The sequence below is a fragment of the Nerophis lumbriciformis genome, linkage group LG04 (genome assembly GCF_033978685.3).
Source record: "Nerophis lumbriciformis linkage group LG04, RoL_Nlum_v2.1, whole genome shotgun sequence".
In the NCBI taxonomy this organism is placed as follows: domain Eukaryota; kingdom Metazoa; phylum Chordata; class Actinopteri; order Syngnathiformes; family Syngnathidae; genus Nerophis; species Nerophis lumbriciformis.
This window is the reverse complement of record NC_084551.2, coordinates 6360962-6387064: the sequence shown is the minus strand read 5'-3', so window position 1 is coordinate 6387064 and position 26103 is coordinate 6360962. Positions and strand designations below refer to the sequence as shown.

General features: G+C 40.1%; 1 protein-coding gene and 2 non-coding genes across 3 annotated transcripts in view; all 3 read left to right on the top strand.

Annotated features, from left to right (window-relative positions):
* Positions 1–26103, top strand: part of ncapd2 (non-SMC condensin I complex, subunit D2) — a 28138-nt gene that overhangs the window by 688 nt on the left and 1347 nt on the right. Inside the window, exons 3-31 of the mRNA XM_061948162.1 lie at positions 3017–3092; positions 3159–3217; positions 3291–3466; positions 3907–4049; positions 4709–4836; positions 4931–5054; positions 5144–5291; positions 5363–5560; positions 5852–5986; positions 6055–6142; positions 6944–7136; positions 7215–7333; positions 9707–9907; positions 9986–10160; positions 10401–10485; positions 11946–12082; positions 12738–12870; positions 15782–15857; positions 15928–16131; positions 16198–16358; positions 17710–17821; positions 17939–18062; positions 18150–18305; positions 20657–20834; positions 20937–21031; positions 21116–21196; positions 21666–21849; positions 21920–22061; positions 25645–25761. Coding sequence (XP_061804146.1) covers positions 3017–3092; positions 3159–3217; positions 3291–3466; positions 3907–4049; positions 4709–4836; positions 4931–5054; positions 5144–5291; positions 5363–5560; positions 5852–5986; positions 6055–6142; positions 6944–7136; positions 7215–7333; positions 9707–9907; positions 9986–10160; positions 10401–10485; positions 11946–12082; positions 12738–12870; positions 15782–15857; positions 15928–16131; positions 16198–16358; positions 17710–17821; positions 17939–18062; positions 18150–18305; positions 20657–20834; positions 20937–21031; positions 21116–21196; positions 21666–21849; positions 21920–22061; positions 25645–25761 — 3948 coding nt within the window. The remainder of the gene's footprint in view (positions 1–3016; positions 3093–3158; positions 3218–3290; positions 3467–3906; positions 4050–4708; positions 4837–4930; positions 5055–5143; positions 5292–5362; positions 5561–5851; positions 5987–6054; positions 6143–6943; positions 7137–7214; positions 7334–9706; positions 9908–9985; positions 10161–10400; positions 10486–11945; positions 12083–12737; positions 12871–15781; positions 15858–15927; positions 16132–16197; positions 16359–17709; positions 17822–17938; positions 18063–18149; positions 18306–20656; positions 20835–20936; positions 21032–21115; positions 21197–21665; positions 21850–21919; positions 22062–25644; positions 25762–26103) is intronic.
* LOC133605482 (small nucleolar RNA U85) lies at positions 3519–3834 on the top strand. The gene has a single exon (XR_009815150.1). It is a non-coding gene; the product is annotated as a small nucleolar RNA U85 (small nucleolar RNA).
* On the top strand, positions 6186–6477 carry LOC133605481 (small nucleolar RNA U85). The gene has a single exon (XR_009815149.1). It is a non-coding gene; the product is annotated as a small nucleolar RNA U85 (small nucleolar RNA).

Below are 26103 nucleotides of genomic sequence, written 5' to 3'. Positions count from 1 at the left end.
CTTCATTTGGTTTATAACGGGGGTGTCCAAACTTTTTGAATAGGAGACCGCATTGGGTTATATATATATACCGTATATATATATATATTTATATTATCAATCAATCAATCAATGTTTATTTATATAGCCCTAAATCACAAGTGTCTCAAAGGGCTGCACAAGCCACAACGACATCCTCGGTATAGCCCACATAAGGGCAAGGAAAAACTCACCCCAGTGGGACGTCGATGTGAATGACTATGAGAAACCTTGGAGAGGACCGCATATGTGGGTAACCCCCCCCTCTAGGGAGACCGAATGCATGAATCTTTGGGTGTCCCACGATTTGATTCAATATTGATTCTTGGGGTCACGACTCGATTCAAAATCGATTTTTTTTTTCAATTCAACACGATTCTCGATTCAAAAACGATTTTTTCCCCGATTCAAAACGATTCTCTATTCATTCAATACATAGAATTTCAGCAGGATCTACCCCAGTCTGCTGACATGCAAGCAGTGTAGTAGATTTTTGTAAAAAGCTTTTATAATTGTAAAGGACAATGTTTTATCAACTGATTGCAATAATGTAAATTTGTTTTAACTGTTAAATGAACCAAAAATATGATTTATTTTATCTTTGTGAAAATATTGGACACAGTGTGTTGTCAAGCTTATGAGATGCGATGCAAGTGTAAGCCACTGTGACACTATTGTTTCATTTTTTTAAATAAATGTCTAATGATAATGTCAATGAGGGATTTTTAATCACTGCTATGTTGAAATTGTAACTAATATTGATACTGTTGTTAATATTCATTTTTGTTTCACTACTTTTGGTTTGTTCTGTGTCGTGTTTGTGTCTCCTCTCAATTGCTCTGTTTATTGCAGTTCTGAGTGTTTGTGGGTCGGTTTTGGAATTGGATTGCATTGTTATGGTATTGCTGTATATTGTTTTGTTGGATTGATTAATAAAAAAATAATAAATTAAAATAGCTTTTTTTAAAATGAGAATCGATTCTGAATCGCACAACGTGAGAATCGCGATTCGAATTCGAATCGATTTTTTCCCACACTCCTAATATATATATTTATTATATATATATATAAATATATATATATATATATATATATATATATATATATATAAAATGTGTGTTAATTTTCAATTAGGGCTGCAACTAATTTGATAATCGATTAATCTGTCGATTATTACTTCGATTAATCGGATAAAAGAGACAAACTACATTTCTATCCTTTCCAGTATTTTATTGGGAAAAAAAACAGCATACTGGCACCATGTTCTTCCAACTTACCAAATAAAACAAGGAAAATGTTACAAAAATGTTTTTTTTTATAAAGTACACCATTGTCATGCACAATAGCAATAATTTTGCTTGGGGGAATTTCAAAGCTGGCTACTACCTATTCCAACCATTCTGCAATGTTGGATGCTAAATGTCTTTCCTCTAGTGGCATGGTCGTAAGGCAGATTGACTTCATGTTCCATTCGTCTCCATTGTAACGGCATGTATTGCCAAGGTAGGCTTCCGTGGCTACACTTGTCCACGCGTCACACCAATAATAACACAGAAATGTAACTCATCAGATCAGAACTGGATCAGATAATGTACACGTTTCTGTTGTGAATAATAAAGGATTCATTTTAGGCTGCCTCTGAATAATAGCATGAAATATTCCAGCACCTTCATAACGTTTAGTTATACTGAAGCGTCACTCAAATCTAAATAGATTTATATAGCTTTATCGGCCCGGCTACATTGATCCATTATGAAACGAATCTGAGATATTTCTGTCCGTTACGTTTATTTCGAAATTGGTAACCGTTTTCTCTCTCAAAACTTTCTGAATAAGTTATGTGATAATGTTCATCAGTCAACTCATTGGTGTTAATTTACAATCTATCAAGATAGAAAATTATATACAAATTAAATTACAGAATGTTATTTATGTAGTTTGATCATTTTCCTCGACTGGTGCACCAACATGTGGTTTATTTTATTGTTTTTACATATGTAGCATCATCTACAAAGATACAAATAATTGCTATTGCGACATTTAGTGGACACATTTAGAACAGCAGTTTATTTCATTAAAACATTTTTATACTTGGCAAACTCATCCTGCGGGCCGGACAAAACCTGTTCGCGGGCCTGATACGGCCCTCGGGCCTTACGTTTGACACCCCTCAGCTTGGCAGTAGTTTAGCTACTCTTTTAAAGAGTAGCTTTTCTTGTAGCTTAACTACTTTTAGAACCATATAGCTAGGTATCTTAAGTCGAAGCTACACGCTACAAAGAGAAAAAATGGACTGAGAATCCAGGCCTAAAATATGGATAAATGAGAACATCCATACATAAGGAGAAAATCCATGAAGATTGGTTGGTGTATGATGAGTCACAATTAGCTAAGGTTGGGGTGAAACATTACTGACTGGCCCATCAGAGGCAAGATAAGGCGGGTTATGAAACTAGTATGCATAGTCATAACACACACACTCATGTCACATGAAGTCGTGGAAGTCAGAAACAGAGGAAGGCTTCAAGCTGACGACTCAGAAAAATAAACTTATTTGAAAATGGCAGAGGGATTTTGTCCCACAGATTAGATTTTTCCTTTAGTAATTAAGATGACGTGTAGGAAACTCACAATAATGCGTGTATTTGGTCATATTTAGACAAATGTATATGTTTAGAGAAAACAAAGCCCGAAACCTTAGTTTTAAGTTGTTTAAACTAAACCATAACATAAAACTAAACTGCTCTCTTTGCCCAAGACGTCCGACACAAATTTAGGAACTCGCATTAAGGTGAGATGAGGCCATGTAAAGTTTTACTGCACATAACCATTACCAACTGTTCCGAAACAACACACAAGTCATTGTTTTGTGTCAATATATAGATAGATGCTGGTTTTTTTTTTTTTACTGTAGGCTGAGAAATGAATAACATTATTGGGGTGGGTATTTGGACCATGGAAATGTTTTCAATCTGTGTCTTGTCTAAATTTCATTTAGGATTCAAGGCAGCATTGAGAAGCCAAGGGCCTTTGTGCATTCTAGAACACTTTGACACAGCATACAGTGTATTACAGTGAGTGTTTTTTATTTGTAGTGCTTTTTTTGCACTTGTATGAAACATATTCTTCAAATTTTAAAGGCATACCCACTCAGTGGATTTGAGTGTGAAGGAGGACACACTGGAATTGCTGGTGCAAGGTTAGAACTGCTACATTTACATGTTTTTTTCTTCAGCTGAATAAAATATTTTTCCTGCTTGTTTTTGTCGCAGTTGTTAACAGCCTGGCGACTTCCCTACCCGTCCTGCTTCTCTCCACCTCTGTCTCGGCGGCAGAGCGTAAGGAAAAGCTCAACGCTGTTAAGATGAGTGTATTCCTTCTCTGCAAAATCACAGAGTACCTCGAAAGTGACTCCTACAGGCAGAGCATTATCACGACATCTGGAAAGGTATCTCAATTAGCAGCTCACCTTACTAATTCTTATAATCGTCTGTTTAAATGCCCTGTGATGTAATCATGGCAGTTTTGTGATCCTGTTAGACCAGGGATTATGATACTCTAGCCTTCTGTTTTGACGGGTAATCTTGGTAGTGTCATAGTTATATTTCACTGCTGTAAGGGCCCACCTATAGCATAACTGGCACTACTTCTATGAAACTTGTCTTCAAAGTAATGAGGCAGGGCATCTAGGAGATGTCAAACAATGTATGGATGGTTTTTTGTGTGATGAATGTATATGTAACAGTTGGCAAGAGGGAATAATCTCTTTGGATGGTTTGCCAGGTATGAGCAGCAATCTTTGGTAATCTGAGGGCATCTGTTTAATGCTAACTACTGCCTGTCTCACCTAAAAATAAATCTAACAGGTATTTTCCACTCTTTATACAGAGTGGTAAAAAGACCAAAACTGGCGAGCGACTTTTGCAGTGGGACAGTGAAAGGGACAGTGTTCTTCAGGCCCTCGTGCAGCTCCTCCAGTTGGATATCCGTTCCCTCTGGAACCTCTCTCTGGTAGAGGAAGAGTTTATCAGGTAATTAATTTGAATATTAGCTAAAGTTCAGTGTCCTTGCTGGCAAAATTAATTTGTAGAGGAGGGGGGAGGTGATCGATTCTTTGATGCATCAGGGTTATAACTTTTTTATACATACATACACCTGTCCTTTCTGTCCAATAACACATGAAAAACGTGGTTCACTCTGGTGGGGGGAAAAATTGGCATAACTCGGGGTCCGTGGCCCGACTGCATTTTATAGCACATTGCTTTATATCGCACAGTGTTGTATCAAACTTTACTTGAATTTATCAAATCAAATGACTGGTTATATAATTTTATTGAAATTTATTTTCCGGCCACCTTATATTGAATTTGTTGGGACTATCGGGGTCGAAAATTATTCCGAGAGTAGTTGATCCATATGTTATGAATATGCTAATCTCGCCATTCAGGTTTCACAGGTTTTTTGTATTTCCCAGCATACATATTCCTGCTCAAATGCAGATACTGCCAACTTGTTATTTAAAGAACTACACCAGGAGGAGGTTGTCTACAGCCAAAGTTGTTAAAACCAATATTTTTTGACCAATTGCTTATTAGTTGGTTGGTCTTTTTTCTGGACCGTGCACCTGGTGACTTAATTATCTGTCTTACTGGATATTTAGGAACTAAAAGACCTCTACATGTTTCCTCAGCTGCGTGACCTGTTGTTGCTACAAACTACTCGAGAATCCGACCATCAGTCACGTCAAGAGCAAACCCACCAGAGATGGTATTATCCATTTGCTTGGAGTGCTGATCAAGAAGTACAATCACCTCCTTGGTTAGTTTGACCCCTGAATTGGTTTTTCCAGCTTCCACTCTATGGAGCTTTTTCTTTATTTTATTGACTGTGTTCTCAATCTGATCCTCGACAGGCGCAAGTGTGAAGGTGATCCAGTTGCTGCAGCATTTTGAGCAGTTGTCATCTGTCTTTGCGCAAGCTGTGTGCGTGTGGAGTACAGAATATGGAATGAGAGCAATCATAGGAGAAGTAATAAGGTCAATTCACATGTTTTCATGCACTTCGTCTTTAAAATAAGATTCTATGAGTGATTATTTTTCTAAATAAGTTTTGATTTATTTCTTAGGGAGATTGGCCAAAAGTCAAGCGAAGAGCTTGCCAGAGAGGGGTCAGGGGTCAAAGCATTTGCTGCTTTCCTCTCTGAACTTGGTGCTTTGTTACCAGAATTACTGATCCCCAACATTAGTGTGCTTATTACCCACCTGGAAGGAGAGGTGACAGCTTCATACCGTTCTTACTTTCCTACCTTACAGTATATAGGAATCTTTTTTTTAATGCTTCCTAGAGCCACACAATGCGCGTGGCCGTGTGTGAGGTACTGGGAGAGATCCTGATGCATGTCCTGTGCGGCGACAAGCTGGACGAGTCCGGAAAGGCTGACCGGGACCGCTTCTTTGACACGCTGCAGGAGCATCTGCACGACACGCACTCCCATGTCAGAGCGCGCGTATTGCAAGTGTACACGCGTATTGTCAACAGCAAAGTAAGTACCCTAGTCTACTCGAACAGTGTTTCCAAACACTTATTATGCTAAGACGCATGTTTTACATTCATGGTAAAATAATTGTGGAATCAAAAATGGCATTTGCAAAGGTTATTTTTTGGACATTTCTTGTTACACAGAGCAAACGCCATTTTTTGTGTGTAGTGTTTCAGTAAGTTAAAGGAACACAATTGACAATTCTGCATTTATTTTAAAATGATTATTCTCTGCACATAATTTCTGTACGATCCCATAAGCTAATTCTCTTATGTGACCATATTCCTGTATTAGGCATTGCCGCTTTGTCGCTACAGTGAGGTGATGAGTCTCGCTGTTGGGCGCCTGATGGACAAATCCATCAATGCTGTGAAGAGCGCCATCCAGCTGCTGGCAGCCTTCATAGCACACAACCCCTACAGCTGCAAGGTAACGCCAGACTAATTTAAGCAGTGAGTTCAATCAAAAACCTCACCAAGTTTCTTGTGTTTTTTAAGTTGAGCAGCGCCGATCTGAAAAAACCTTTGGAGAAAGAGATGGCTAAGCTCAAAGAGATTAAAGATAAACTGATGGAGAAGACACCAGGTGAAGTTAACTTTTAGGTCTTTAGTTTTTCTCAATTTGTTTTGCCCAATGATGAGACCAAGGCGAATACGAGCTGACTGAACAACAGCTGGCTGCTTCTTGCTTCAACTGGCGGGTAATCTTGGCAGTGTAAGGGAGTCTTCTTGCACTGCTGTAAGGGTCCGCCTATAGTAAACCAGGCTGCACCCTTATGCCTCCTATCAAGATTACATGGGAGTAATCTTGGGTATGTAGCCTACAGTGTCTGTCTGTGTGTGTGTGTTGAGGCCTGAAGTTCCCCAGCTGTGTTCCCTGTTTAGTTGGCTATGGGTTGCTTCTTTGGTAATCTGAGGGCAAAACATTGTCCGTCTCGCTCATTTCCTTGTTAATTCTCAGTCATTCAGCTCCTTTTGTTCATGTTACTCGTGAAGTGCATGTCACAATGCTTTGCCTATTTTAGCCATTTCCAAATTCTCAAATGCATTAACTCTGAGTGCTTTGAGTCATAAAGTTACACCTGTTTGCTGTTGCACAACAGATCACATTCAACGTTTGTGTGGATTCATTTATGTGAGTGAGGCTGCACTCTTTTAGAAAGCCTCTCAGAATAATTGAAAAGGCTTCATAAAGACCACGATGCCATGTATCTGGCAAAAGATGCAAGGCATTAGTACACCGCGATACGATAAGATGACATCACATTACTTCCTGCTGCGCTTGTAGCATCATAAGTGCCGTAGTTTTATTGGTCATCTTTTTTGTGTGCGTTTCTATAGCTGTAAGATATTCTCATTAAATGTTGTCTTGTCTCCCTGCTGGCAGTGCCTGTCATTAAAGCGTCAGAGCTGTGGGATGCCATGGAACCTGAGTTGCACGTCACTGTCCTGTCTGAGCTGGACCTGTTCGGTGATGCTGAGAGGAAGAAACCTAAAGACGATGATGATGAGAATGTGGTGGATGACGACAGGGCCACAGCAGTGATGATAGCTCAGTACCTGCGGGTAAACAAGTACAGGTGATTCAAACACCCCAATCTCTTTGGTAATAGCTGGCTGTAAAATAAGTAAGAGGTTTTCATCTTTACCCTGCACAGGAATGCGGTGCGTCTTTGTGTAAAAGCCCACAGTTGCTTCCCCAAATCGGAGATGTTTGCTGCCCTGTCTACTCTCACTCCAGAGACTCTAATGAACACGCTGGCTCTGCTCTTCAAAGGTAAACCTCTTTATTCACTGCACTTGGAATTTTTCCCTCTGCGGCGGATGGAAAAAAATGAAAACAACATTCAACTGCCATTAACATTCAGTCCTTAAGTGAGTCATTATTGAAGGACATTCATTCCATGTTTTCTTTGTGACCCTTTTAATTTAAATTGGCAGGTTCATAATAGATGTCATTGCAGGTACTATAATTGAGTTGTAGAGGTGCATGTGAAAAACCAGCTCCTTTTGTCTTTTTCCATTCAAGTTCTCATGTCCTGCAGCAGTGCATTGCTTGAAGTAAACTTTGACCTTTAGTCTTTTATATGAGAACAGTACTGTTATTTTATGCTTATTTTCTCTGACCTCTCCATTTTGTTAATGTCCTGGGAAGTTAATTTAAATGCAAATTATGTCTGGCATCTAATTGATGTTATGCATCAAAAGGGGAGATGCTTCTATGTTCACAAATTCTGAAGTAATATTATAATAATATACAACATAACCTTGGAAAGGGGACTTCTAATGCATATTTTGCAAGCTGCTTTTCAGACAGACAGACCATCAGCAGCTTCTCCTTAGTTTTATGAATGATTGTTCGCCGTTTAGATATTATTTTAACATATTTGGCTGGCATTATGTATTTTCCGGACTACAAGGCGCACTTAAAATCCTTTTTTTCCCCCTTCAAAACTCGACAGTGCGCTTTATAACCCGGTGCGCCTAAAGTACGGAATAATTCTGGTTTTGCTTGGCGACCTCGAAGCAATTTTATTTGGTACATGGTGTAATAACTGTGACCAGTGATGCACAATGATGGCAATATGACTCAAGTAAACATCAACATTTTATATGTTCCATTGAAAATATAAAACATTACACACGGCGCTCATCAATATATCAAAAATGTTTTAGTGCGACTTTGTTAAGCTATGAAGCCGCACCGCTTGATGTGCATCAACATACAAGTATTATTATGGTGTGTGTATAAGGTAAGACCTATTATCTGGCGTTTTGTTTTGTCAAATTATGCAAAAGCAACTTTTCTTACCTTCTGGTACCTGCTGATCTGTATTTGGGATCTGCATAAATCCTGAAAAATTGCATGCATCCGCCTTTTGTAGGCCGTGACGAGACCATAGTTGATAGGCTTCTTTTTCTCTATCTTCTTGTTATGGGACATTCATCCTCCGCTGTTGCCATTTCTAATATAAAGTAGTCTAAAGTTCTTACTTATATCTGTCAGTAAACTCGCCATGAAAGCGCTAAAATATGCCGGTGTAGTGAGTTTACATTATTCACCCAAGGAACTTTAGTTATTAGAGTTCCGGTCGGACGGTTTTTCACTAGAAACATTTCCGGTGTTGTTGTTTCCGGATGAGGAGATGCTGCTCTGTTATTGATTTAAGTAAAGTCTGAATGTCATTAAAACAGTTAGCTCCATTTTTTGACACTTCTTCCACTCCCGCCCTTGCATGCTACACCGCTACAACAAAGATGACGCTGCTGAAGATGAGCCACGTAAATAAGACCGCCCACAAAACGACTCATCTGGAAGCGACTGTAAGAAAGTGGCTTGAAGATGATCTGTAAAACATAATCTACGCAACATTTGACCAAAGAACCACCATTACATGTTATGTAAACCGCAAGGAAGTATTTTCAATTTAGAAAAAATAAATAATAATAATATGACTCCTTTAATGCACCCTATAATCCTTATTTATGAAAAAAAAAATCAAAAATAGACCATTCATCAGTAGTGCGCCTTATAATCCGGTGCACCCTATGGTCCGGAAAATACGGTCATCTATTTTGGAATGGAGCAAACTAGCAGTGCTGCGTTTGAACTGCTTTGCCAAGTTGGTTACACTCTCGGTTTTGATTATTTCTTTTATTTATTTCAATAGATATCATCCGCTTCTTTTCCCTCTCAGCACTGTCCTTTACACTCACTTTCTCTGTTCCAATGGTTGAAAAACAAAGTTATGTTGATCTCTAGGTATAAGCTAATGCAAGCAAGGTAAGACCAGATGTTTTGAGCTGATCTTACGGGGTTCAGTGGCATTCGCTTCGCTGACTATCAGGATTTTTGCCTGTAGTTTAAAGCATAACAATTAGCCGAGAGGCAGATTGTATCTTAAACACATAAGTTATGGCACTCTTAAGTCGAGGTGCCACTGTAATGATAAACCACTATAATTTTGTATGGTTACTCTTCAGTGTACAGTATTGGGTTGCGGCTTCTCATCGAGTTTTCAGTAAGTGGGGTTTCATTGTACTTTATAGATTATAACCACTAAGGTTGTGTAGAAAGCAGTTGACATTTCAAACTTTTTATGCTAGTTTTCACTATTATTGTTCACATTTCCCTAAACTTACTCCCTAGGGTCTGATAAGGATTCTTCTGAGCCCAGCCACAGCTTGCCTCCCACTCCACAGAAGGAGGGCGATCAAGAGGCAGACGATGCAGAGCTGAAGAAGCAGGAGATGTTGGTGCAGTACCTGAGAGATACAGAAACATTCGCCCTTCAAGTGGAGAGGGCCATCTCTGTCATCAACTCCATGCTCTACTGGAAAACCACTTCAGGTGGGAGGTCTTCCAAGAATTAGTGGCCACTGAGCCCAAATTTACACTCACACGTGTTCTGTGTATTTTGACATTTAGTGGTTCAGGAGGCAGTGCAGTTTTGCGTTGCGGTGTGCGAGTTCAGTGTTGCCAACTCTCTCAGCGGAGTAAGGAAGATGTTGCCATTGGTTTGGTCGACTGACGCTGCCATCAAAGATGCTGTTGTCCAGGCTTACAGGCGCCTCTATCTCAACCCCCAAGGAGAGACCACCAGGTTCTAAAATAATTTACATATAAATAACACGCCTATTAGTGGCCACTATTCTAATACATGTTGTGTGATTTGATGTGTTATGGACCTGCACACTATAGGCATCTGTAAAGCTGGAGTTAATGGCATAGTATAATTGTATTTAATATAAAAATCAAATGTTTGGTAGATCTCCCCTGATCACTATACAAGGAAATAAGGTATTGGCAACCCCTCCGCAACTATGTTAAATCCCCCTTTTAGGATGAAAGCTCAGACTCTTGTGGATAGTCTTTCTGAACTGATGGTGGATGCATCTCTGGGAACAATTCAGTGTCTTGAGGAAATTGTGAGTAGTTTACAAATCTCTGTTTCTCCAACTCTTAAGTCCAGTGATTCTCAAAATGTAGTGGTACGCGGGCTCCATTTAGTGGTACGCCAAAGAAATCTGTAAATATGTACTGTATATGGAGTATCATTGTTGATTGTGCAGTGTGTGTGTAATGTTACAGTGGCCAAAAATATTTAACACACTCAACGTTTGATATAACGTGGTCGTTGGGGTCCATAAAATACCGATTGTGTTATTCCAGAGATCATGTTGTATAGAAATCCTTATTTTTTACTTTTTGAAAAAGTTATGCGCGGCTGCCTAAACCTGCTTGGTGGATAATGCCCTAACGTGACATGAAGTAAATGGTGGATTGTGTTCCCACGTCACAAAATGGGGTAGGCACTAGCCAACCAGTAGGCTGCCCTGACAACATCCTGAACCATGTCGGCCCACGCACTGCGGTCCTGGTTGTCCTAGGTTGTAAGTACACGAGCAGTGCCTCGACACAGTAGAACCTTCGTTGATCAGCTACCGTCATAGGCCATGCGATAATTTGGTGGAAAACCAAGCGATTGACTGGTGGGGGGGAAAAACGATCATAAATTCGGGTCCACGACACGATCACATTTGATAGAATATCGCGTTATATTGGGCCGCGTTATATCAAACTTTGAGGTTATACATGTTAAATAAAACCTGCCTTTTTCTTTTTATGAATACCTAGGCCTACTATGCTACTGTAGTTTGATGTTTGCTGATTATGGTTGTACTTGGAAAGCCAAGTTTTTTCTGAGGCAGTATTTGATGAAAAAAGTTTGAAAACTACTATTGACTTAAGTCTAAAAAGTCTTTAGTACTTGGCCACGTTTACGCTGCAGGGTCGACTGTGCAATTCTGTTATTTTTTGTCAAATCTGATCTTTTTAGTAGCCGTTCATATTACAAAAAAAGCGATTTGTAATGTGAATGCAATCTGACTCGCACGCGGATTTTGTACAATTAAAATCAAAATTTTCTTAACCAAATTATTGAGCATAGAAAATTAGGAAGGAAGAGGACAAGTCTTTTGGCTTTCGCAGTTTTGCGGAATAATTAGCTTCGATGTTTGCTTTAAGAGCATGTCAGTGGACGAGCGATCGGAGACCTCATTGGAGAAACTTTCACGTGAGTTCCCGAAATATTTTTTTTCCACCTGTTTTGTGCTCAGAGGTCAAATTATTTATTTTGTAACAGTCTATTTTGGCAAGTATTGGACACTAATTTCTTATTGATGATGTTCTGGTCGGATTAATGCGACCTGAGCGTGGGAGTGATCACATTGCATTGCATATATATCCGATTTATTTCCACATACAAAAGAGGCCCGGTTTGAATATGTAAAAAATCGGAATTGACCTGCAGTGTAAACAAGGCCTTCATGATGTGCTACTATCATTAATACAGCATTGTTGTAAACCGCCAAACATGTCCCCGCAGGTGCAGGAGTTTTTTGGCAGTGGCAGCAGTTTGGAGTCGACTGTTGTGCAGGTTTTATGGGAAAGGTTTACTGGTAAAACTGAAACCTCTGCTCTGTGCAGGCGAGCTGCAGTGCTTCTGCTAGGCATGGCTACACGGTAAGCCATGGCCATACAGATGTTTGATCATTCTGATACTAAACATATCAAAAGGGTCCTGTTTTATAGGCATAATAATGCTCAGTTTTGATTAACACTTTCACAAGGTGCATAATCCTGTATAAAACAGTTACAGTACAAAAATAGTCATCACACATTTGCCAGCTGGATTTTGCACAAACCCTCCTATAGAACACATTTTAAATATATTATCATAGCCAAATTCCTTACATGTTGGTCCTGCGTCATCCAGCAAATCATCTCATTTGTACAAACATGCGCTCATCTGTGTAATTAAAGCCACAACCATATAGATAAGGCTGTTGCCAGTGCTTTTCGATGAACAAATGTATTTTTAGTGCCCCCGTCAAAGACTTCCACTGCTCCAGGGTAGAGCAAGCGAGAGTAAAGCAATCTGTAGTCCACCCACATTGCTGCCTCTCTTCATCCACCTGCTTGCATTCACAACCTATTAAATCTCATGTATTTCTTAAAACTCGTTCTCCCACGTACATTATCTTCCCAGCTGCTGAGCGCCAGCAAGGCCATCTCACATTTGAGACATGTAGTCCATACTTCTGCATAAATGCATATGTTTACACAGTTTTGCCCAAAATGTTTTGCTTTCCTTTGCATGGATGTGTTTTATTAACAGAGCTGAAAGGGAGGTGGTCCTCAGTAATTTGGACACTCTTTGTTCTGTGGCTTTGGGGGAAAAAGTGACTGAGGACTTTCTTTTGGCAAGGGACACCATTATCACCATCTGCAACATAACCGACCACATTAGGGTAAGACAACCTACATCACTGGCACATGTTTCATCAAGCTGGAGATTAGTACCTCCTTGGTGGGTGTTGGGATGGTGGCTGAATCACTAACAGTTGCAGAAGGAAGGCCACACCGTAAACAATGGGGAACATTGTGTGTTCTTTACGTTCCTGTTATTCGGAATGATAACTCAATATGGACCACCGAGCTCCAACCTTTAGGTACCGTACTATTACCCTTGATAACCCAACAGAGTGATACCAAAATGTTACACTATAGATTAGTTAATTGGGTTTTGGCAATATGAATTAACTGTGCTGCTGGATTTGTTCCAGTATTTAGTAGGGGTGTAAAAAAAACAATTGTTACAAATTGATAACCGATTTTAACTTTAGAGGTATGAATACATCGTTCGGCAAGCTTCTGGATCTATCTATATTTAGTATGGATCGGTCGATGTCCGGTTGGTAAGTGAAGAATCGGTTGACTGCAGAGCTGTTATAAAATATGGCCGTTTTGTCTTGTGAGACTTCTGCGATGACGTGTAACGAGAGTAACAGTCTTGTTTGCGACTGTCGACATCAACAGAGCAACATGGCATACAGCACCGAAAGAGTTAACAATGCTCCCCCGTATAGAAATGTATACCGAGTACCGGTATTTGTAGGTTCCGGTTCCTAATTGGATCGGTCGGCCGGCTTGGACCGTTACAATTCTGGACTAATGATACTGCTATCTGTACTTTCTTTCTTTTTTTATCGTTATTTTTACTTGATGCACAGCTCAGATTTTTTGCTACTTGAGCAAACATCAATTAGCTGGTAGCTTTTCCAAAAGTGTTTTGTTTACATCTTCTTTTCTTAAAGTTTATGGATTGCAATGCACTGAAGTTATTTGTTCATAGTTAATACAGTGTCTGTTTGGTCTGTCTATTTAAAAAAAATAAACAAATGACATTGTTCTGACATGATACAAACATTTTTTCACCATGAAAAATTCCATCTGCATCGAATCGTAATGTTTTAAAATATATTGTTAGTGAATCGTATCGTAACCCATGTATTTAGATTCATATTGATCGCCATTTACGGTAGAGATGCACACCCCTAGTATTTAGGTATATTTTCTTGGCATTAGTAATAGTGACAAGCATTTTCCCATAATGTTATACAAACCCCGTTTCCATATGAGTTGGGAAATTGTGTTGGATGTAAATATAAACCGAATACAATGATTTGCAAATCATTTTCAACCCATATTCGGTTGAATATGCTACAAAGACAACATATTTGATGTTCAAACTGATAAACTTTTTTTTTTTTTGCAAATAATCGTTAACTTTAGAATTTGATGCCAGCAACACGTGACAAAGAAGTTGGGAAAGGTGGCAATAAATACTGATAAAGTTGAGAAATGTTCATCAAACACTTATTTGAAACATCCCACAGATGAACAGGCTAATTGGGAACAGCTGGGTGCCATGATTGTGTATAAAAGTAGATTCCATGAAATGCTCAGTCATTCACAAACAAGGATGGGGCGAGGGTCACCACTTTGTCAACAAATGCGTGAGCAAATTGTTGAACAGTTTAAGAAAAACCTTTCTCAACCAGCTATTGCAAGGTATTTAGGGATTTCACCATCTACGGTCCGTAATATCACCGTAATATCATCAAAGGGTTCAGAGATTCTGGAGAAATCACTGCACGTAAGCAGCTAAGCCCGTGACCTTCGATCCCTCAGGCTGTACTGCATCAACAAGCGACATCAGTGTGGAGAGGATATCACCACATGGGCTCAGGAACACTTCAGAAACCCACTGTCAGTAACTACAGTGACAGTGGACGGCGTGGCGCAGTGGAAGAGTGGCCGTGCGTGACCCGAGGGTCCCTGGTTCAATCCCCACCTAGTACAAACCTCGTCATGTCCGTTGTGTCCTGAGCAAGACACTTCACCCTTGCTCCTGATGGGTGCTGGTTAGCGCCTTGCATGGCAGCTCCCTCCATCAGTGTGTGAATGTGTGTGTGAATGGGTAAATGTGGAAGTAGTGTCAAAGCGCTTTGAGTACCTTGAAGGTAGAAAAGCGCTATACAAGTACAACCCATTTATTATTTATTTATGCAAGGCGAAAAAAAATCATCCGGATTGTTATAGGCGCAAAGTTGAAAAGCCAGCATCTGTGATGGTATGGGGGAGTATTAGTGCCCAAGACATGGGTAACTTACACATCTGTGAAGGTGCCATTAATGCTGAAAGGTACATACAGTTTTTGGAGCAACATATGTTGACATCCAAGCAACGTTACCATGGACGCCCATGCTTATTTCAGCAAGACAATGCCAAGCCACGTGTTACATCAACGTGGCTTCATAGTAAGAGTGCGAGTACTTGACTGGCCTGCCTGTAGTCCAGACCTGTCTCCCATTGAAAATGTGTGGCGCATTATGAAGCCTAAAATACCACAACGGAGACCCCCGGACTTTTGAACAACTTAAGCTGTACATCAAGCAAGAATGGGAAAGAATTCTACCTGAGAAGCTTAAAAAATGTGTCTCCTCAGTTTCCAAATGTTTACTGAGTGTTGTTAAAAGGAAAGGCCATGTAACACAGTGGTGAACATGCCCTTTCCCAACTACTTTGGCACGTGTTGCAGCCATGAAATTCTAAGTTAATTATTATTTGCAAAAAAAAAAAGTTTATGAGTTTGAACATCAAATATCTTGTCTTTGTAGTGCATTCAATTGAATATGGGTTGAAAAGGATTTGCAAATCATTGTATTCCGTTTATATTTACATCCAACACAATTTCCCAACTCATGGAAACGGGGTTTGTACATTTATAATATCGCTCCTAATGCTTATTCGGGCTTCTTAAATATGTTCTTTTGGACATACAACATTAATAACATACTGTATTTGTTTTTCTCTAAGCAATCCAGAGGTGCACCGTTCAGACTGCCTCAGGAACATCAGCTCTTCACCTGCCTCACACATGCAATCGCTGAAGGTCTGTCTTTTTTTTCTTAATGAATATACTCTATTTCTCACCTGTCACACTCACTCGTTCCTTTCGGCAGGTGCCATGATGGAGGACACTCACTGGCAGAGCTTCATGGAGCAAGCCGTCCGCCTCATCTACTTTCTGGCTGAATGCCCCGACCAGCTGTGCTCTCGGCTGCTCCAGCGCACCACCCGACTTCTTTTAGATCAAGTTGCAGAAGGCCAACAGGTCAACAACGATGGCAATCAAATACAAGATGATGAAGAGTCTGGTGAACAAGGTGAGTACTCCTAGGTCTTATCACTGGCTTGTTTTTTGAGGCCTTACCATGTGTTCTCTCCCGCAGTGAACAGTGTGTGTCTGGCTCAGTTGCTGGCCCTGTGCGGTTCTGTGGCCTTCTGGCAGGTGTCTCACCTTGAGCGTAGTGTAAGCAGTGAGCTGCGAAGGCGCAGAGGAGAGACTGAGGAGAGGGAGGAAAAGGAAAAGGGCCCATCCAGCAAAGTTAAGGTACACATAGATGTCAATTTTTACAAGTCTAGCAAAATATTAACATTGCCTAGTTTAATAATAAATAATATTTTAATAGTATTTAATTTGGTCATGTTTACAAGTTAAGTTGAGGAACATCAAACATATTCAAGATGTCTGAAAAGAGTTATATGAAACAGAGCGTATTTATTTTTTACCTCTACTTCATGTCTTTTACTCATAATTAATTTGACTGTAATCCATGTCTTGAACATAACTGACACTAAAATGTTGCCTTTAAAGAGTTTGTGTCAACATTTTCTATTTAGTGAAGCTAAACAGTAATTGTGTTGCAATTGTATGCTTGTGCATTAACAAAAGAACAAAGGAGAAAAAAAATCATAATTGATAAAATGATAGTAGAAAAAAACTAACAGAATATTGCTTTTGCAGAGATAAAATTAAATAAGAATCGGAGATGTAAAATTAAAGATCCATACATCCATTTTCTACCGCTTATCCCTTTCGGGGGTGCTGGAGCCTATCAGCTACAATCAGGTGGAAGGCGGGGTACACCCTGGACAAGTCACCACCTCATCGCAGGGCCAACACAGATAGACAGATAACATTCACACTCACATTCACACACTAGGGCCAATTTAGTGTTGCCAATCAACCTATCCCCAGGTGCATGTCTTTGGAGGTGTGAGGAAGCCGGAGTATCCGGAGGGAACCCACGCAGTCACGGGGAGAACATGCAAACTCCACACAGAAAGATCTCGAGCGCAGGATCGAACCCAGGACCTTCGTATTGTGAGGCAGACACACTAACCCCTGGTCCACCATGCTGCCCTAAAATTAAAAATGGTTACGTAAATGTAAATAAAAATAGGTATAGAGATTAAATATCAATGAATAAATAAATTCTGGGGTAAAAGTGACGTGTATAATTAATACATTAATGTTGATAAACAAAACCTATTAATAATGATCAGTGAATAATACTGCTTTAGATTGTTGAAATTGACATACATGCTTCCGCTGTTGAGATGACTAATTATTTATTGTAAAATGTAGTATTGTATTGTTCTTGCGTGTTGCTAAAATTGAAAGAGAAATGCGTGACGGTTTTAAATAACCTATTTTTATTATGTCCATGCAATATTTGATGGTAGTAGTAGCAGCACCAAAAGAACAATTGAAGACCTTTGAATGGGGAGTTGCATTATCAGGTTATATAGGTTCAGTGTGAATTAGTCTTTGTTCACTGAGTTTTAGCAATACAATCATCTTGCTTGTGCTGTTCAAATGGCTAAGTGTTAGCTTTGAAGTTGTGCCAGGTTTACTTTAGTCCCTTGTCTCTTATGTAAAGCTTTTATTTTTCTCAAAGCAAACAATCAATGACAGCACAATGGAGGAGGATCTGGGCTTAGTCGGCGCCTCTGCAGAAGACACAGAGGCCGAGCTCATCCGCAAGATCTGTGAGACGGAATTACTGGCTGGTAAGGATAGCATCTAATTTTCTGCTTTGTCCTTCATTAAATGTACGCTGCTGTGACATTCATATGCTAATTAAATGTTTAGCTTAAACTCCCCCTCTACTCTTCTCTTGCCTCTAGAGGAGAACCTCTTGTGTGCGTTTCTTCCCTTGCTAGTGAAAGTCTGCAGCTCCCCTGGACGCTATTCCCACCCACAGCTCACCACTGCTGCTTGTTTGGCCCTGTCACAGTACATGATGATTAGGTAAACACCTCCTCTCTTGTTCAGTCACAACTGAGACTCTTATCGTCAGGATAATCATAACACCTCCCTTTTTCTCTCTCTCTCCAGTCCGTCCGTTTGCGAGGAGCATTCCCGGCTAATGTTTACAGTACTGGAGCGCTCTGCTCTTCCTGTCGTCAGGGCCAATGCCATCATTGCCCTGGGAGATCTCACCGTCCGCTTCCCTAACATTTTAGAGCCCTGGACACAGAATTTATATGCAAGGTAGAGCAATGAATTTGTTGATGAACTTGAAGCCGCTGGCTTTGATTAACCCGGACGCATTTGTATTTCACAATTAGATGCCCTTTGTGGCTTGATTATACAGAGTAACCCCCTGCCTGATGTCTAAGCTGGGTGGGCGATCTTGCTAAGTGACATCTTATCACATATGCCTCTGTGTCGTGTCCCTCTCAGCCTCTTTATACTAACATAACAACAACATAATGTGCAAAAGTTTACACTTTTGTTGCAACTTTGATGAAACTAACGGTCCTGTGGTTACTACATCAACCATCCTGACAGTGATTTTAGAGAGAACACACTAAATTAACTAAAGGTCAGGTCGCTTTAGACAGTGTCTTTTTTTCTAAAATTACTAATGTGTAACAGATTGTAGCTGGTAGCTGCTGTAATTATGCAGAGTGGCTAAGCAAGTAGGAGGGAATTTAAATGTTTTACACTTGTGTCAAGAAGTTCACTTTTAAAAACAATTCAATGGCTTTTATAGTCAAATTAAAGCCGGGTTCCCTATAGTCAACTTAGACGATGTTTGATGTGCTAGTTTTAATTATAATGCATCCACATTTAGGTGTTTTGAATATGTCAGTCACTTTTCTAATGTCTTACTGCCCTCCTAGTGTTTCCTACCTGATAAGTTCTCGCTAATTGTCTCCCACACAAACACCTCCACTGTCCTCGAAGGCTGCTGCTGCCTTGGAGCCTTCAGATAAGCGTATTAAGAATTAATTACCCTGTTCATTGCTGTGGTAAGCCCCTGTGTTAGCTTGTGCAAGAGCTGTGTACACTTTTCTGATCTTTTGCCAGAAACCCTACTCGCTGTCATGAATGGGGGGAATAGTTAACGAGTTTCTTTTGTGGTGTGGGTCGGAGTGAGGCCAACTTTAAATTGCGCTTTCACACCACACCAGACCAGCTAAACTGACTTTTGAGGATAGAAAAACGGGATGCGAATGAACTTGATGACATGTTTACATGCTTTCTTAATATTTTATTTTTATATCATGAGCCGACAGTCCAGCTTTTTACAATCTGGGACCAATCAAAATTGGAGAAAACTTTACTTAAGCCGATGTGAGTAACATTGGTTTAACTTGACTGTGGGGCTGCATGGTTATTTAATAATTTACTTTTAAATCCTCATTGGATTAATTATGACAATGTTAAAAAATTGTTGAATCGATTTTCTTTGTTACATTTTTGAATAAAATAAATTTGCCCTGTAACAAATGCAGACTCGGTGCTTTGGGTTCGCCTCTGCTCATAAATTATAATGAAGGTGTGGCAGTATGCGAAAAGGCACTTCACAAAACATTTTGATAAAGAATACTACTTCGCAGAAGGGTTCTTTGGTGCCAGTTTTACAACTTTGTTGCTATTGTTTGTGAAAGAGGTACACATTAAAAGTGAAAGAGGTGTGTGTCTTGCGTCATGTAGTTACTCTGTGTTCAAATACAAGTTTTAAGTATTTTCCGCGTGAGCACAGACCCGCCACCACAAGACCCGAGAATGTGCCGTGCAAAAAACCTACAGAAGCAACTCAACTTTTATCACTTTCGTTAGTACTAAGAAGACAGACATTAGAGACAAATTTCTGTTTGGCGACACATTACCTTCTTGGTAAAATAGAAAGCCAGGTGTATTCAAAGGGTGGCTGTGGGGCCGATTGTGGAACGCTGTCTTTTTATGGACCTGTGGCATATTGTAGAAATAAAAAAAACTCAACAAAAATGGGGGGGGGAATTGCAGAAAGCATAAAAGTAAAAAGAAAACATTAAATAGTTGACGCAAAACAGATTTGTTTTTAAATCTATAAAAAACAATTTACCCATTTCTTTACAAATTACATGACAGCATCAGCATTTTGAATTAAAAATCACTGCATCTTGTCTATCTGTGTTGGCCCTGCGATGAGATGGTGACTTGTCCTGGGTGTACCCCGCCTTTCGCATGTGTGCAGCTGGGATAGGCTCCAGCACCCCCGTGACCCCGTAAGGGACAAGTTGTAGGAAATGGATGGATGCATCTTTGCATTTAAAGATCATTTTAGCTTAACAGGTTTACAAAGTTTTTTTCTATATTTTTCTCCAGCTATGACTCTCCCTCCAGTGCTTTTGACCTCTCTTGTAATGCATACAATCACTTTTAAGACAATACTGTTGATTATTATGAAGTACCCAATGTTTTCTTACAATATAGGCACCATGACTGTAAGTTACTTTTTGATGGCTCGCTATTGGCGACATCGCTCTTTTGGTTTGGAGATTTGATCTTAAAGTTCAGCTTGGGCGAGAGATGTCTCGTTACCCTAATTTGACATCTTTTTCCTGTTACAGGCTCAGTGACGAGGTTCCCTCAGTGAGGCAGACAGCCGTGACGGTGCTGACACAATTGGTGCTTAAGGATGTTCTTAAGGTCAAGGGTCAAGTCAGTGAAGTGGCCGTGCTGCTAATTGACCCCGAGCCTCACATTGCCAGCCTGGCCCTCAACTTCTTCAATGAGCTGGCCACCAAGGTACGTGCATGCGCACGCACGTACACTCATACTTTTGAGAAAAGAGTTTGAATAATTGGAAAGTTCTTTACATCGTTACCTGCCAATCATATTCTTCATCAGGATAATGCAATTTACAACCTGCTTCCGGACATCATCAGTCGTCTATCCGACCCTGAGAGAGGCATGAGCTCTGAGGACTTCAACACCATCATGAAGTAAGAAGGCTCTCTCGCTGGGACATGTTGACATGTAAGATCATTTTTCATGTTCCATCTGATGTAATGTCTGTGTGTTTTTAGGCAGCTCTTCTCCTACATCACCAAAGAGAGGCAGACCGAGTCTCTGGTGGAGAAACTTTGTCATCGCTTCAGGACTGCCAGGTTAGACCATCACGCCTCTCACTGTTTCCTTTGATCGTGACCAGCTGTGATGTGAAGATGCAGGGGTAGGACATATGTAATTAGTTGTTCGCTTTGTCTGTATGTGGTAAGAGGCACCTATAATTCACAGTTGAATTCATCCAATAATGACACACTGACATCACTTGCACTCATCTTGTCATGGAGGTTGTGTCTGCGTGTTGTTGGAGAATGGAGGTGGAACAATGTAGCGTGACCTGTGCCATGGGTCCGGCTCTGAGTCATCCATACTCAAAGCTCAAAGGAAGGACATCTTACATTACTCAATGGCAAAGTGAATTAAGACATGGCGTTCAATAGAAAATGCAATTTGGTCCAAATGCCAGCACAAAGCCAAAACGCACAAGTAAAAGATATAGAATGGTGTGCAGTTTGCATAATTTCTAATCAAATTTTAATCCCTCATTCATCTTTCTTTTCTCCTTCCCAGGACGGAGCGTCAGTGGTGTGACTTAGCCATCTCTCTGTCCCTGCTGTCCATGTGTGAGCGTGGCTTCAAGAGGCTGCAGGAGTGCTGGGAGTGTTACAGTGACAAGCTGACTGAGCCCGGCGTTTATCAGCCCCTGCTCGCCATCACTGCCAAGCTGCGACGCGGTGCCAAGCTCCAATTCAAGGTGCAATACACACGCTTCCAGTAGGTGAGGCATGTGGTGGTGCTCAGCGTTAACATATGTTTTGCAACAGAGCCAAGTAGACGAGTTCGAGAAGCGGCTGACGGCGGTCCACACACGCGGCTTGGAGAATGTGGAAAGTCCTGATATGAATGAAGAGGACCAAAAAGAGGGACAATCTTCTGATAAGACACTTATGCGGAAGTCTAAGAGAGGTCTGTGCATAATATTGACCGTTTGACAGATTGATCACAAGACCGTGTCTCAAAAAAGCCCTAATGTACACTGTAGCTACTTTTTACATGTACACTCCAACTCTGCACTAGTTCAATATAATAGATATCCTATATCAGTGTTTTTACTAGAGATGTCCGATAATATCGGCCGATAAATGCTTTAAAATGTGATATCGGAAATTATCGGTATCTGTTTCAAAAAGTAACATTTTTAAAACGCCGTTGTACGGAGCGGTACATATCCGGTAAAACACGGCTATAAACCCAGTCAGCAGCCTCTCCCCTCTCCCACACACAAGACAGGAGTTGACGACTGCAGCATGAGAGGTTTACTGGCGACGCTTGATGACCTCATCAAACCGCCGCGGGCAGCATAACACCAAAACCCCCACCCTCCTCCGTGCGTCGGTTGAGGCGGGCGGGGTTTTGTGGTAGCGGGGGTGTATATTGCAGCCCGGAAGAGTTTGGGCTGCATGGGATTCTGGGTATTTGTTTTGTTGTGTTTATGTTGTGTTACGGTGCGGATGTTCTCCCGAAATGTGTTTGTCATTCTTGTTTGGTGTGGATTCACAGTGTGGCGCATATTTCTAACAGTGTTAAATTTATTTATACGGGCACCGTCAGTGTAACCTGTATTGCTGTTGGCTAAGTATGCGTTACATTCACTTTGTGTGTGTGTGTGTGTGCGTGCTGAAGCCGCACATATTACCGTATTTTTTGGACTATAAGTCAGTTTTTTTCATAGTTAGGCTGGGCTCCAGTGCGACTTAAACATGTTTTTTTTTCCTTTTTTATTATGCATTTTGGGCAGGTGCGATTTATACTCCGAAAAATACGGTATGTGACTGGGCCAGCATTTGCTGGACTGGGTGAAAAGCAGACGTGACGATTTTTGGGAGGGGCACTGAAGTTTGAGAGTCTCCCAGGAGGGTTAGCAAGTATGAGAATTAGCGGTGAATGCGGTGTTACCGCATATTGGATATCTGCAAAAAGCCATTATCGGACATCTCTAGTTTTTACCATATATATATACTTGCAGTGTGCATTGTTGGGCCACCAAAAAATATTTACCAGTGGTCTGTATGGGCCGCAGCAGAACTCAGTTGTGATACACCTTTTCACCACTTCCGGCAGTAATGACAATCTCAAACAGAAGACGTCTGGAGCTAAAGTCAAAGAAAAGTCTCTTAAGCGCAAACAATATGACTAAAGTGGTGAAGGAGTGGGTTTAATATTTTATGTGCTCTTAAATTTGATTACCGTTACAGGCATGTGATTTTTTTGGTCTATAGTCAGAAATCCGTCTTATCTCTGTAAAAAAAACCATTAATTAATTAATTAATTAATACTATGATTTTAGCATTTGGAGCTGTTAGAAGTGGAGAGGGAGTCAAAGAGACAGAAATTGGCTTTTTCATGAAGTTCAAATCACATGCCTGCAGTTAAAGGAATACTGAATTTTTTTTTCCATTTTGTCTATCATTCACAATTATATGAGAGAAGCACTGATGTCTTTTAATTTTAGGATTTTAAAAATGATCAACAATTGAAAAATGCAGCTAATAGGAGTTACGTTGTAGCCTTCAAAGCCCTCAAAAACAACTTCAAAACCCTCTGTTTTTACATACACACTTGTCCAAAGTGTCCCCTGCCTTCCGCCCGAGTTCAGCCATAAGTTCCAGCCTCGTCAATGTTTAGGTTTTTTGGGGGACGATTTAATGTAGTAACAAATGCGTTCATAACAATATATAATATGTTCAATATTTACCAAATTTTGATCATTTTAATCAATGCCAGGACTGATTTCTTCAGCGCATTGAATTTTGTTTCTATAGCAGCGCACGTCCGACTTCTGGCAACAAATGTGTGTTCCTACTTCCACAAACAAACGCGTGTGTGTGTTCTAATCATGGCAGTATCGATAACCGACAACAAAGACATCTATTTTGGACAAATGTGGATTCACAATCTTATATTTTTGAAGTTGAATATACTGAGGATAAACTACTGCTTATAGAAGCAAGCACGAAGGAAGGATAAGATGTTGGAGCAGACGGAAGCCGAGACAGTAAGATGAAAGTGACTTTGACACTATAAATGTGGAACTTTGAACCATGCTATTTAGACATAATACCCAAATAATTACCCGAATAAACCGGGAAAAAACGTCCTCGGCCAGCTTGACCAAACGCATAACTATCGAGTGAGTCACTTTTATATTGCTCATGCTACACGCATCATGTCATCCTTGTTATTACAACTACGGTACAGTACATACACTGCATGGCTAGCTGTGTACAAACAACCTAAAATGTGGGCTAATACTTTACAGATACTGTAATATGATTGTTCATGTTTTTCAGTCGGTACAAACGTCGTAGAAGCTAGCTTATCGCTTTCCGTAGCTAGCTTTTATGGCTAATATTGAATTATGCCGATGTGTTACTACGCTAGAAAAAGAGTTCCTCATTGCTCACTTTTACAATAACGATGTTGCTACAGCTTGGTTGTACAGGTTATGGCAAGTAGCTGAAGTATTCACGGTTTTTGAATGCATTTTTAAAGTGATTTAGAGGTAGGATTAATTTCTGCCATTAGCTTCATTGCCAGAAACCAAAAACGAGCTGTTTTTTTACATGTTGGAATGCTAAAAAACAAAAGCTTTTGTCTTTTTGTCGCTCATGATGATTGTGAACGATAGCAAAAAAAAAAAAGTGCAATTCTCCTTTAAAAAACCTTCATTACTAATTAAGTTTACTTAAGCACAACATAATTATGTAACTTTATTTTCTGTCAGTTATTGAGGCTCTTCTTGCGCAGTATACTTTTTTTAGTAATAGTTTTTCTAATCACCCTGAGCTAAGCCTAAGGTTTATGTGTTAAATTTATAATAATTTTTGATTAATACATTTTTTCATATAATTTGACAAGGTTGTAAAGTGTAAGTACCGGTAGGTAAGATATAATTATTGAATACCAAGAAAATCCTGTGTAAGATGATTCATTCAGTGTTATTTTAGTCGGTCCTGGGTCCCTCTGTTGTGGAAAAATTGTGCCTCAGGATCAAAAAGGTTCAGAACCCCTGCCATAAGTCACATACAACATAATATTAAGGAGTGAAACCGAAGGACACTGCAGTTTAGCACACATCTATAATAGTGTTGCTAAAATAAACAATCACGGTCGCCGAGCTTTGTCTATTTGCCGCGGGGAAGAAACTACATGATGAAACTTACAGCCCCCATCATCGAGCTGAGGGGTTCTTAACCTTTTTGATTAAAGTGCAAATGAAAATACAGCTCCACCATTTTGGTCATAGTTTTTGTACAAGAAACTTCACAATTACTTTTTTGCTCCAGACTTCTTCAAATTGTTTAAGCTCGTCATGCATCAGCTGTCACTTGACTGATTTATTACTGCCACAAATGGTGAAATATTATGTATTATGACTAGTTGACACATTACCGATAGAACATAATCAAAATGTAATTTTTCTGTAATAGGAGTCCTAATCAATTCAACTGTCCAATTTGGTGACATGTTTGCTGTCTTTTCTATCCAGGTAAATCAAAGCAGTCAGTTTGCAGCCGCGATGACAGTTTTGTGACTCCTCGAAAAACTCGCAAGTCAAAGAAACCTGCTATTACTTTCTCCAGTGATGAGGAGGAGGACGAAGAGGGTAAGTCTAATTTAAATGCTTACCCTACCCACCTGTTTGGCTGTAAGATTGAAGTTGAAAGTGTTGATTGGTAATGTGCCACTCAAGTCCAGTAGTTGGCAGTATTATGCGTTACAAGGACTGTCTTACATGGTTCACTTTACATAAGTCCGTACGTTTCCATGCACTAAATAGTTCTCAAATAGTTTGGCTCTAAATAAGCCTCCTACAACCCATTGAAACACCTTAATCTGATTGTATTCGGTTTTTGAAAAGTCGTGCTAACACACCTGTATTATGCGATTGGAAAGCAGACCTCTTGAGGGGTTGTGGCGGCCGGAGAGGACGCTTCGTATAGCGCAT